This window comes from Terrapene carolina, unplaced genomic scaffold (assembly GCF_002925995.2).
Source record: "Terrapene carolina triunguis isolate 2854851 unplaced genomic scaffold, T_m_triunguis-2.0 Scaffold131, whole genome shotgun sequence".
Classification (NCBI taxonomy): Eukaryota; Metazoa; Chordata; order Testudines; family Emydidae; genus Terrapene; species Terrapene triunguis.
The window spans coordinates 4,502,868-4,517,041 of record NW_020664482.1 but is presented as its reverse complement, the minus strand read 5'-3'; the positions used below and the strand labels follow the sequence as shown (position 1 = coordinate 4,517,041).

Genomic DNA, 14,174 nt, shown 5'->3' with positions numbered 1-14,174 from the left:
CTAAATGGTTATCATTAATTACAGCTTGCCAATTGTTCAAACCACTAAGAATGTACTAAATAAAGAATCACTTTTATGATACAATATCCTGCTACCAAAACAAGTTGCACAATATAAAGGTATTTTAAACACAGAACTGGCACTTATTAAATAGTCTAGGATATTTCCATTTTACCTGAATGTCTGTGGTAAGCCATTATTACGGGAACAAATTCACAGGCAGCCCCTTAGACAACTGAGTTCAAGAGTTTCTCGGCTGATAAGAATGTGTCTCGTTTGATAACATACATTTAAGGGGAGGCTATTAATACAGAAAGACCCACCCGCAGTTGTCCCCTCCCCAGAGATCACAGATTAATCCCAGTCAAAAACTCTTACCATTTTAGGTGATCCAAGGGAGAAGAATAGGATCTGGTGAAAGTACCATAAACAACATATAAATACCTGCACCACTACTTCAGCATCCAAATTAGTTTTAAAGGCAGAGAAGCACTATAAGAACTTGACCTCTCTGCTAAAGTACAATTTGGCCTTGGCTTTAGAAATAGCTTACAACTGTTAGAACATGTTAACCTAATATACAGACCCAAACGGTTTGGGGCCGTGCTGTCTCAGTTATACTAATTCTGAGCTGTTCTTTATTTAAAAAAAAAAAATAGGCTGACTGCAAAATATTTAAGGGCCAGCTAAAAAAACAGAATTAGTTAAAAATGCCATTCGTAGATCCCCATTAGCTCTGCTAGATCGAGGGGGGAAACCACAGTTAGGCATGCCAGAACCCAAGGCCCCTTAACAGTGAATAGGGCACAAATAGGTGGAATTTACATGCACTGAAGATTTACTTCTGGTATTTACAATCCTGCATAACTTAATGCAATTAGTTTTCACAACCACAGCTGAGGCTGGCCTGCTACTGTCTTTATAATAAGCCCCATTTCTCAAGTATTACCCACTAGTTTACAGTGTGAAGTGGCAGGAAGCTACATTAGCAGAGGCCCGAACACCACAGGAACAGCTGTTTCTTTCCAGGCATGGCAGACAGACAGGGTGATCAGTGGTCTGAGCTCGGGGCTGGACGCCAGGAACTCCTGAATTCTAATCCTGTTTATGACACTGACTGACTGCGGGGCCGTGGGAAAGTCTGTTAACCTCTCAAGCTCAACTTTCCCCTCTCACCTACTCAGAGGGAGCTGTGAGTATCAGGGAGCTAACCTTGCAATTCTTTTCAACAAGGCCCATCTCTGTGGCCCCTGCACTTTGCACAGCAATTGGAATAGAAAGTGCTAAGTATCATTGCCGGTATTGTTAGGTGTGCTGCAAATATCTGGAAAGTCTCCTATTTTAACTACAGGAAGGTTGGCCAAGTACCACACTGATGCGTACAATAGTCACACCAGTCAGCTCTCCTCTGCCGGGAGCTTCCAGGCTGCAAAGATACAGTACCGTAACCAGCCTTCTTCACAACTGTCATTTACGTCTGAAAGTTTCATCAGATTGCTTGAAACGACCAGGTTTGAAAACATTCATTTCCAGAATGGCAAAAAGAGTGGATCCACTTATTGTTGATCCAGCAGATTGTTCATAAGAAACTAAAATGCTCTGGCTAAGAAAATTCTCCCAGTCAACATATCAAACTCTAGCAAATTGTTCTCGTGGTTCACGACGCCGTGGGAATCAGAACAATTGGCATTTTTAACTGAGCCGGTCTCCTTCCATATAAACAGTATACAGAGCGGATTGTTTTGGCAAGGTGTGTGGTGTTCACATGGATAACCATTCTTGTTACTGTTTTAGTAACTCTCTGGCATACCACTCCCCATAGGGTATGTGAGTGCTGGTGGTTCTCGCCACATTCCAGCTTGAGTAATTATAGCCTCCCTAAAATATCCTCTGTAATTTCAAACAGATTTGGTATTCTTCACTTCCTGGCCTAAAGAGCTGTGTAACATTCCTGTGCAATGTTAAACAGCTATCACGTTCCACCCCAGAGATGGCTGCATTTCAATGGGCGTGAAGAGATTCATGAATGGGATGGGACAAGCATTATGTACACACATAAGTGTTCTGTGGGTATACTAGCGAGAGAGACTGTGAGAGTGTATTTCGCACCCAGAGACACACACACAATGGAGAGGGAGAAGAGGAGAAATAGGGAGAAAGGGACAGGCAGAGGTTCGGAGAACAGAATGGGTGGAATCCTGGCCCCACTGAAGTCAATGGGAGTTTTGCCATTCACTTCAACAGGCCATAGGATTTCATCCCAGGAGTGTAGTTTGCAACAGTGTATAATAGTAAGCCCATAAATGTAAAGTTATCACCATGTGGCACAGAGACGACCCATGCCTACCGATACTTGGGGGGGGGGGGGGGCAGGCTGCTCAATACAAACCAAGCAGCAATTCTGGGTGGGGGGGAGGAGACGTGATCCCACATGACCCCTCCCCCAATGTGTTGCCTCTTATGTGGCACAATACAGAACAACATGGTCTGGAGCACAGCTCCCTCACTCTAGAGGTGGTGGCATAGCTGTTTTCCTGGTTGGTAGTCCTAGTATAACTGGGCTAGAGACAACAAAATGAAATTCAACAAAGACAAACGTAAGGGGCTACGCTGAGGGAAGAAATATCAAATGCACAAATACAGAATGGGGGATAACCGGCTTGGCAGCAGCATTGCTGAGAAGGATCTGGGTGTTGTGGTGGAGCACTCAATAGGAGTCAGCAATGCGATGCTGTTGCAAAAAAAGCAAATGCAATTTTAGGTTGCCTTAACAGAGGCATAGCATGCAAGTCACAGGGAGGTGACAGTACTGCTCTATTTGGTGCTGGTCAGGCCTAACTTGGAGTTCGGTGTCTAATTTTGGTCACCAATGTATAGAAAGGATGTGCAGACATTGGCCAGAGGCAAGCGACAAAGATGATCGACGGGATGGAATGCAAACCATACGAGCAAAGGCTGCAGGAACTGGCTATGTTTAGCTGGAAAAGAGGAGGTTGAGGGGGGACACGATAGCAGTCTTCAAATACTTGAAAAGCTGCCATAAAAAAGATGGAGAAAGGTTGTTCACTCTTGCCTCAGAGAGCAGGACAAGGGTTCAAATGACAGCACAGCAGATATAGATTAAATCTCAGGAAAAACTTCCGAACTGTAAGAACAGTAGGACAATGGAACAGATGCCTCCGGAGATTGTGGAAGCTCCTTCACTGGAGGTTTTCAAAAGGAGGCTGGAGCCACCTGTTTTGGGTGGTTTAGACACAATCAATCCTGCATCTTGGCAGTGGGTTAGACCAGATGATCCCTGCCATCTCTTCTAACTCTATGATTCTATGGCCTTAGGCAATTTCGCACTTCACTCCAGACCAGTGTTTCACCCCAGTGATCACCAAGACCCCTTTCCACCTCATTTACTGCTATTCTGGTACTTTCTGGTATTATTATTATTATTATTGTTATGTATATTATGATAGAGCCCAGAAGGCCACATTGTACTAAGCTCCAGGGAGACACTGGCGTTTACACTGAAAAGTGGAGAAGCCAGTCCAACCTGCGTTCCCTATCAATCCTGCCAGGAGAATCAAATACCAGCAGCATTTCGAAGGGCAGTGGACGCAGGTCCTTACACCCCAAAGCAATAAGGAGCCGGAATTCATGGTACAGGAGTTCTGAGTTCACTTCTTTCTCCTTCTGTGTATTATTCCTGTCTTGCTGAATTCAGGAAGAGTTGAAAACTGTAGCACTAGGCACTGGTCTGCTGGCGCAAGGATGAGGATTTGATCTGCACCTGTGGCATTTTTAGGGTGATCAGATGTCCCAATTTTATAGGGACAGTCCCGATACTTGGGGCTTTTTCTATTACCCCACACCCCCTGTCCTGATTTTTCACACTTGCTGTCTGGTCACCCTAGGCATTTTTAACATTGGTAATTTCATCCTAAATTTCTTTATTTTTTCAACTAATACAGGAGTTACCCAAAGAGACATTCCCCCAAAGTTAACTTTTTATCAGCGTGGTGGCTGTCGAGCAGGCAGCAGGATTATGGGATCGTGTCATGTACCTGAATAAAGAGTGATTCAACATTGTGTTTTCCAGAGTATTTTCTTGACCTGAATCATCCTGCCAGAAAAGGCCTGAGCAGCTTCAGACTTCTCACATGTCCATCTGTCACTCGACAAGACAGAAACAGCCACTTAAATAGAGACAGGAGATAGCCCGGCATTGATGAACTATTAGTCACCATCATCAGAGACAACTGAGCAGCAATAAATATAGAGAAGTGGCAGGACATCATGCCTACATTTCAGAGTAACGTTTTACTTTAAAGCTCCGTGTATGTTGACTGCGCTACACACAGTACTCCAAAGTGGCTGATAAACAAATAAGGATACACTGATGGCTTGGACTCCTGGACAAATTCAGCCTCCTCCAATCGCATATTGCCCCATAATCGTTTCTCTTCCTTCCAGCTAGTTAATGGAATTCTGCCCCCTGATTTGGAATCATCTGTGACAGCAGAGGACAGGTGCAGTAAACGTGCCCGAGGGTTGTCATTTCAGGCAGTGAACATTGAAGAGGGAATTTAGTGCTTAACATTATACTTCTTTATTCAGTGTATCAGGGGCCCATGCACAGTGCTTGGTGCCTCCCGAAATGTACTCACAGAACTGAAACAAAAATATGTATCAATGTAGTGTTTTTATTCAAATTGCCAGTGCCACAAAGGCCAGTTTATACTCACCCACAAGAGAAAACACATCTTTCAGCCAAAGATCTCCTGGGAAACATCCCTTTTACGGCTGCAGTGAAAGATGAACGTTGCAGCATGCCTGGAAGGTGAAAGGACCAGGGCTCCGGAAGAGGGAAGGGTGCTCAGGGTTATGGAGCCCTCATGCGAATCGCCCTGCCAGCAGCTCCCCCTCACTCGAATGGAAGAAGCTCCAGCTAGGGCATCTCTGGTAATCTCAGCTGCATCAGTGGGGCACCTCCCAGTCACCGGGCTCCAAACCAGTCTAGGATGTATAAGATCAGCCCCTTGAACTCCACCCAAAAGGTGAGGGGAGCAGCACAGTTCTCGCAGCCAGCCCACCCTCGCCCATTCTGCAAGGCCATCAAATGCTGGGTGATTCCCTCCATGGCCCCAGCCAGTTTGGATGTGATGGAAACACGGAGTGCCATCAGTATGTTGAGCTCACTGCTAGCCAAGGGTCCGGACTGACTCTTCCTATGGCCTTGAGCTGGAGGAGGAGGAGGGACAAAACCAACCTCTGCAGTGCCCCACACGGACTTCCAGAGTGGAGGGAAAATTGCCCCAAACTTCCTTTTGGTGACTCCCAGAAAGGGCTGAACAGAACCACTCAAGAGTAACTTACCCAGCCCTACCAGGAACTGCAAACATCCCAACAAAATCTCATGGTCAGCAGCCATAAAGGAGGCTGACCGATCCCACAGAACCAGCAGTGACGCCTTCCCGGTTCTCATCCAGTTCTAGGAGAAGATCATCCACCCCAGCAGCCAATGCGGTGCCTACCCCAAAACCGCAGTCTAAACTCACATAACCAGGATGACTCTGGAAACTGCCAGAGGTGACCTACCACCACCTTCTCAATGACCTTCCCCAAAAACGACGTATGTGAGGCAGGTCAGTAATGGGTAAAACAGACAATGTCAAATGGTGGTTCCTTAACCGGAGCCATACAAGAGCTACTCCACAGCCAGTGGGCACACAGCCCAACCCCAGGGGAAGGCCGGGAGAAAACCCACCAAAAGAGAAGCCAACACCTCCCCGCTGGCCTTCCCCAGCCAGGAGAACATGCACCCAACTCCAAAGGGTGTGGCACAAAACACACCTAGCACTTCTGGAGCCTCAGTGAACAGACTGACAGGGGCTCTAGCACAAGAACTAGCCTTCTCCTGTTGTGGACACGGCACAATGGTGGTGTCTCCATGTGCGGTCAACATGGAAGAAGCCAGATCAATCCAGCTCTGAGTGGTGTTAGCCACAAAGTATCATGAAAACTCTTCCCGAGAATGAGGACTGGACTCCGTAACAGACCAGAGGCAGCGCAGACTCACCAGGCAAAAACCACCCAGTCCGCGTTCTGCTGCAGGAGACCTTGTGGATGATACAGCAAAGGCAAAACTGCATTTCTTTGCCTCCTCCACAGCCACAGTGCACTATAAACCTTATCTATGCTGCACTCAATCCGATTCAATCCTAGCTATCCACCCCGGCCATCTCTGTTCATCCGTAGAAAGCCATACATAAACCATGGTGACACATGGGAGCAAAGCCAGCTGCAGTACAGATGTTTGTACAGCTGTACTAAACCACGAATAGCGCAGTCTGTGGGTTAGACAACATTCTTCCTCTGAGCCATCTGGAATCCCTCAGACTCCATCCAGCTAGGACAGCGTCCCTACGCTACAGCTCCTTCACATCTGCAGGACAGGTGTGCTTCACCTCCCATGGCAGAAGGCAATGATCAGCCCATGACACTTCCCTTGCCTCCAATCCCACTAGATCCAGAGCGTGGCCGGCTGTGTGAAGTGAGTCAGAAGGCACCCAAGACAGTCACGGGGTGCTTTTAGAACCAAATCTGGGGGAGGTACCGGAAGACTGGGGATAAGTTCATTAATGTATGTACACCACGAAGACACTATAGGGTCAGATGCCATCTAAGAACCTAGATATGAATGTGGGAGACTCAGTGCTTAGAGGGGATGGTGCGGGAGGGGTTGCAAAGGGCCGGCAAAATAAATAAATCAGTAAAAATTGAGCCGGACTGCTGGGATGTACTTTAAGCGCTGGTTCACCAACAATCTGCTACTCCCGGATTACGGTAGGACCTCCCCCCTACTTTTTTCAGACTACTTGAAGCATTGGGGCGAGGGGAGAGTAAAAATGTAAGAACAAAGGAAAAGGGAGGGAAGCCAAACAGGGATGGGACGTGACTAGAAGTAAGGATGGAATGGGCCAGCGGGACATTGGAAGGAAAGAGCGTGGAAAGTGGAAAAATAGCAAACATGGAAAGAGGGGGAACTGTAGCGTCTATCCCTCTGTCTTACTCCACTGGAATATTGTCAGGACTCTGCCACTCAGCCAGCGGAGATAGTCCCATTTTACTTCCATGCCACCACCTGCTCTGCTCCCAAGCGCTTTCCAAGCACGCTTTCCGCCCGGCACCCATTCGCGCCACCTGTTGTGGACATTGCAAACCTTTGACTGGTTGCTGATAGCCGACTGACATAGAGATTCGGGTGGGGGCTATAAATCAGGCGCTGCTTTGTGCATCCAAGTTTTTGTTCAATCCCTCTTTTCTATTTCGGGCTTGGAGAAGAGAACCAAAGCCAGGACAGCTTCCTGCCAAATAAAGCAGAGCATGTGTGGGGCGGAGGGAAACACTACAGCAAACCCACCCTGAATCAAGGGATTTCTAGTTACTGAGAACACTCATGTAAGACAGTGCATTTGAAACCTGTTAATGTGTATTACGGTTACTTTTCTCCCCTAAGAATTCTCCTCAGGGCAGCAGGTGGACTGTCCATCCCTGTGACCACCCACAACCCGCCCCACGGCTCTAGGCCTACATAAGCCAAAGCCCAGAAAGATCATTAAGATTTTCCTTTTAGTTGATCATCTTGATATTTTTGTCATTGTTTCCTTCCACTCAAGGATCTCAAACGGAACTGCTTGAATTGTGAACTCTCGTGAACATGCTCCCGTGACAAAGGGCCATATTTTTACCCTTAGTGTTCAGAGCTGGACACCGAGGCAACGAGAGGCAAGTCTCTGATTTAAGTGACTTACCCAGAGTCACACAGCAAGGCTGGATCCAACACCCATTGATGTAATTCTTCACATCGGGCCCCAAGTCAGCAGTGGAACCGAGAGAGTCAAGTTCTCTTGATTTCCAGTCCACTAAGTCTTTCCAGTGGCTCTTTATAAAGACTCAAAAAGAACAAATAGTAGTGGTCCTCTCACTCCAGCGAGGCCACTTGGTACAGCTCATGGGCTGTGTGGTGAGGATGAGTTTGCTGTATGGTACACGCTTTAAAATAGTTTATTTTTATTGCTTAAAGTGCATCGTTAGTTAATGAGCCTCAATGCCCAGTTCTGGAGCACTGAGAATGGAACTCTGCAAAGTGCTTGCCTAGATACTGTGTCCGGAACAGATTCAGGACTAGCTGTGTGCCTATGGGCATCCTTTACACTTCAGGATGTAAGTCTGCAGGATGGTGCATGAGGAGGATTCAGCTGCAGGTCTCGGGTATGTCAGACACAGCATTGTCAATCTCAAGCCTTAAAAATCACCCCAAATCACCACCCTAAATAAATCATGAGACTGACTGAAAAATCATGAGATTTGAAAATAAATAAATAAATGTGGCGTTCTTTTTATTTGCCTTCTGGTTTCTGACCCTTTAGTTTAAACTCAGGCCACCTTTTCAAACTTTTCTCTGCAACCCTGAGGCCTGGAAACTTACTTTTTTCAAATGAAAGCCACGATTCTTGCCTACCCCAATGCCTCCGGGAGACGGGGCTTTTAAGGAAAACACTGAGTGACATAAGAGCATGTGACAGGGCTCCCCTCTCTGCCTTTGGATACAAAGAGGCTGGATGCCGTCACGTTGAGAACCACCAGGGTGTTATTTATTAGGTCCCCTCCATCAGGACAGCCTTGTACAGCAACATACAAGTGGACATAAACTTCTCCAGGGAGGAAGAAGAAAGTTCTCCTCATCCTGTATCCCCGGCCAGCCTTCTTCTCTTGCACTTCCTTCCTTGCCTTTACCTGTGTCCCGCTGATGGGCTGATCATTCTCATTAGCTCAGCAGCCTCCAGCCTAATTAAGCCATTAAGCACCATCTCCCAATGAAGTCCACTCCCGGGAGCATAGCTGGTCCCTTAAGGAGCTCTCGACTCCTGGCACTCTGTCACAGAGTGCGATAAAATCGCAAGCACTGGTAACATTGCCCGCTGCCAGACACGCCTCACAACATGCAGGCCCAGCGTGGCCTGTTCTAATGACAACCAGAGCCCAGAACGTGCCCCGGCACTGACCGAGGGATGGGAGGCCAGGGTAAAAGGAGTCCTCCCTTCTCAGGCTTCCTGTCCCACAGTGGCTACAGCCCTGAAGGGCAGGACTACAACTCCACTTCCTTCTGCACTACACCATGGCGCTGGCTGGGCTCACAGGGGACAGCAGGCTGAACCCTTGCCAGGCTGTAGTTGCATGCTCCCACTGAGTCCTGGGGAGCTGCAGGAGGGGTTGTGCCTTCTGGCGCCCCCGACAGGCAGGGTGCCTGCATGCCACCCCTATAAGACATCTGGTCCCTATAAGACATCTGGTCACCCTAATCCTGAATGAGGGTGGGGTCCTGTGGAAAAGACAGCATGTTCTCATGTAATTAAAGACGACTGTGTGAACATGCATACACACAAGAGGTCGGAATTAGGATTGCACAGGCAACCTTAATTCTGGCATTTGCTAATTTTTGAGGGCTTGACATTGCAGCCTTAACAGTGTTCTTTTCGTGCAGTTTGGTCTCTGAAATTGTCACATAAACTGAGCAAGGGCACTGTATGCTGTTCTGCTGGTACCATTTATCTGATGCATGTCACAGATCTATTGCACTGCTCTGAGTCATTGCACTGACCTTAGAGCCCCAAGCTGGAAAAGGCACCACAGTTTAACGACAGAATTCTCCACCATTCTTGTCTCATATATCTACATTGATTTCAACACCGTATCATATGCCTGGTGCATCTGTGAAGTACAGCATCTGCCTCCCCCTGATTTTGGCACCTCCCCCTCCCCAAGACACACCCCTTTGTACTTCAGTATACTTATCACTGTACAGTTACAATTTACAAAAGGACTTTATCACGTACTGGGCCGAATCCTGCTGGCTTATGTGAATAATCAATAGGCAGGGACCATTTTATGTTCTGTGTTTGCCTAGTGTCTAGCACGCTGGGGCTCTGGTCTAAGATCAGGGCTGCTACCACCATATCAATAATAAATTATTGTTATTCAGACCTGGCATACGTAGGTCCCACGCCACGGTCTTTAGTGGAGCAGCACTTGAGTACTGTACTGCCAGCCTGGAACTGGCCCAATGGAACAAGCAAGGCAAAGGCAGCTAGCCCTCTGATAAGTATATTTTCAGTTGTTAGGTAGCAGTGGTGACTGGAAGTTATGTCTCCACATTAAAAATAACCAGCCCCAAAGCCTCACCATATGTATCCCTGGGCTATCTTTGCTCCGATAGTCAAAAGGGATCAGCCTGCAGGGTTGACAGTGTATTTTTGGTTGCCCTAAACAATTGTCAGCATGTATGTCCTGCATTCTTTACAAGGAAAAACATAGCTGCAAAGCCCACCGTAGTGGGACCCAGTTGGGTGGATTAGACACCAAGGTCACTCCCTGCGTGGATATGGCTGCTTTCATTTCTAACTTTAGAGAAGTTCGTTTTGAAATGAACTAGGCGGTCTCCTTTTTTCACGATAAAGGACAGGCTAATATTTAGTAACAACTTGAAGAAGGGCACTAATCCCTTTGTCACACAGCCAGCGCAGGGGCTTAATTTCCATGGTGTTAGGATGGTAACTTAGAGCACACAGAACAAGATCAAATATCAATTCCCCCCGGACTTATTGCTGTCCAAACCGAGTAATTAAACAGAAATACCAGTGTTTATTTCTACCAGCGCTAGAGCAGCCTACCGGGTCGTGCATTTCATTTTCATGAATAACTCTTTATTACTAACTGAACTCATTCTCCAGACGGCACTGGCACCTCAGTGCTACTCAGTGGTGCTTGTTAAGCGGCTTAGCTGAGCTAATTCAGTCTTTTGTGACCGACTTGGAAGTGATAACGACTGTATTATTTAACAGCTGTATGTGAGTGAGCCACAAAAGCTTATCTCCAGTCAACAAAACGTGATTTTCTACCACAGAACTGTGCAAAGATTCCTGCACCAGGAAAAACAAGCCATGATGCCTTCAAAAAACTTGACAACAGGTAGGCCACTGGTGTACTGAGCCCGCTGTCTATTATGCTGACCAATATTGCCTCACTGTTTCCTCGTACCCCCCATCTGTCTGTATGCATCTCTCATCTCATCCTTATACTGTATGCTCCTTGAGGCAGGGCCCATCTTCTTGCTCTGGGTTTGTACAGTGCCTAGGACAATGAGGGCCTGGCCTACGAGCGGTTGCCCTAGGCCTTATGGGAATACAAATCAATGAATCATACATGCAGCCTGAAGACACTTCCTTTAGGCTGGTATCATCTGAGCCAGTGGTTCCCAAGCTGTGGTCTGGGTCCACCGAGAACTGATCACCTGCTGTTGGCTCCTCCCAAGTTGCAATTAAAGAAGCTAAACGTACATGAATATTTCCTTGGCATCACTCCACCACGTGAGCAGGTACTGTAGGCGCCATGGGGGTGTTCCGGCACTGCCACTAGGAGAGGAGCTGGTCCGCGTTGTCCTGAGCGGGCAGAGAGGTGGCCTATGAGTCACACACTCCCTTACAAGACGGGGTCCACCCTATGAGAACGCTTGAGAGCCACAGCCTCTGAAAAACGCTAGCGATAGCGCCGTCTGGCTCCATGGTGGGGGATGTACTCTGGAGAGGCAATGCTGCCGGTAAATTGTTTTTATTTCCCATTCACTCTATTAATACCCGCAGAAAATTACCTAACAAAATAAGTTCCCAGTGCCTTGTCACACCTCCGTGTAGTTAGCAGGAACACCACACGCTGCCATGCTGGGTCTGAAGCCTGGGTCTCTCACGCCAGTCCAACGGGAGCTGGGAGGGTGGAGAGGGGTGAGCAATGCGCAGGCGGGGGTCTCGGGAAGGGGGTGGAGTGGGAGCGGGAAGAAGCAGAGTGTGGGCAGGGCCTTGGGCAGAGCAGGGATGAAGCACCCCCTCCCCCGGGGAAAAGTAAAAGTTGGCACCTATGGAAAGCTCTGGAGCCAGTACAGGGGGACCGAGGGCCTTCCCCACTCCTTACTGATCCCTCCAGCAGAGTCAGTGATGGTGAGGAGAGGCTCTGAAGGGAGCCTGGTGCAGACCCATTCACCAGGAGAACAACTGCCCAACAGGGCTTGAGAATGAGCCAAAACGGGAGGCCACAGGGCTTCAAGAAGAGCTTGAGGGGAAATACAGCCTCACTTCAAAAGGGAAGGGTGTGCAGAACAAACAGCGAGCAATTCAGAAAGCATCGTTTGTATTTAATGTCTCTATCCTGGACAGGGGTGGGGGTGGGAGGGGGAGTTCCTGTAAGAATTCCCAACCCTCCAACCGCTGGAGGGTAAATGCCTATAATTCCCCTTATGGATTATCACTTGGACAACGGCAGAGATGCAAGACATCTTGTGGGTTAAAAGCCAAATGCACCGTGATGCAGACTCATTTCCGGGCTCCTTTAGTTCAGAAGAGGAACAGATTTTAAAAATAACCTGCTTTTGTTTGTCTTCTGGTTGCATGACAAGGAGTACGGCTGCTTTGAAAAGTTTTCATGCACAGTCACGGAGGAGACCATATTATCGCAAAAGCCTGCCATAAACCACTTCATTTTTTATGACGCATGCTTGCAGTGGCAATGGGCCGCACAGCTGGGCTGCTTGCCAGGGGCTGAGACCTTTAGAAAGGTCTCCTAGTCCAGCTACATACCTTTCTTTCCTAGTGCTGATCACACCTTCCTATCATCTCACGCCAGCTCAGATCCCCTCGACAACTTTCCCTTTTATGGTGGTTTAAGTATATGCTCACCTGCTTTTAGACCCCTGTGCTTGTTAATTACAAAACAAACCTCTAAACATATAACATATGCACATGAGTACTTGGATGAATAGGACATGGGAACTGGAATCAGAAACACAATCTTCACAATCGTGTGACACTTGGCAATTGTTAGCTACAGTGTTGAACAGCCCCAGACCTACAGCTGTTCTTTTTCATTCAGACCCTTGCTACTGTAACCTTCCCAAAGGTTGTCCCACACTTTACCCAGCTGTATGGTAACCAGATGGCTTATAGGGACAGTCCCGATATAGAATCATAGAATCATAGAAAATCAGGGCTGGAAGGGACCTCAGGAAGTCATCTAGTCCAAGCCCCCTGCTCAAAGCAGGACCAATTCCCAACTAAATCATCCCAGCCAGGGCTTTATCAAGCCTGACCTTAAAAACCTCTAAGGAAGGAGATTCCACCACCTGCCTAGGTAACCCATTCCAGTGCTTCACCACCCTCCTAGTGAAAAAGTTTTTCCTAATATCCAACCTAAACCTCCCCCACTGCAACTTGAGACCATTACTCCTTGTTCTGTCATCTGGTACCACTGAGAACAGTCTAGATATTATCTAGCTCACTCTAGATATTCGGGGCTTTGTCTTATACCTGCCCCTATTACCTCCCACCCCGTCCCAATTTTTCACACTTCCTGTCTGGTCACCCTACCCAGCATGTGTGTTTGTGTTACTATTTCTCTAGCATATAGAAAACATATTTGCCCTTTCCTTAAATGTGGTAAAAGCAAATGCAGAAGCAAAATAATAAAGTTAGGTAAGTGAAGCTAAATGGACTTGTGGGTCCGGAAAATATCTTGGCTTGATTCATGCTTTCTGAAGTGATCTAATGAGACATCTTGTGTATGGTTTCATAGAAATTTCATAGACTATCAGGGTTGGAAGGGACCTCAGGAGGTCATCTAGTCCAACCCCCTGCTCAAAGCAGGACCAATCCCCAGACAGATACAGGATACAGGACAATGTTAAGTGAGCGAAATGCTGAAGTTTAAATTTCCAATAAATGGGTTAAAATGCATGTGAACTTTTAGTAGAAAGAAGGGGTTACATTTTCAAAAGTGTCCAAGTGATTTAGGAGCCATTTCCAAAACATACTTGCATTCTTAGGAGCCTACCTTTCAGTAAGATTTAGGCTCCTAAGCACTTAATCACTTTTGAAATGAGGATTTAAATTGCTGCAGCAGTTAAGCGGTTTTGGAAATTGTACCTAGATCTGTGGTAGATAAACCATGGCATAGATGGCACAGTTTCACAGAGTGCCAGAGTTTTTTACGTTGCTAAATTTAATTTGACCGATAAGATTAAAGCATTACCCTAATCTGGATTACAAAATAAGAGAATAATTTTGCCTTCTTTATAG

At 47.1% G+C, this 14,174-nt stretch overlaps 1 protein-coding gene across 2 annotated transcripts in view; it reads right to left on the bottom strand.

Moving 5' to 3' along the window:
• Window positions 1-14,174, bottom strand: part of FHL1 (four and a half LIM domains 1) — a 47,448-nt gene that overhangs the window by 19,770 nt on the left and 13,504 nt on the right. The window contains exon 1 of one of the 2 annotated variants that reach the window (XM_026653040.2): window positions 176-283. The exons of the other annotated variant lie outside the window; for it this stretch is intronic. Within the exon in view, the coding sequence (XP_026508825.1) occupies window positions 176-197 (22 nt within the window). The 5' untranslated portion in view covers window positions 198-283. Of the gene's footprint in view, window positions 1-175; window positions 284-14,174 lie in introns of those variants that run through there. 2 annotated transcript variants of the gene reach the window in all.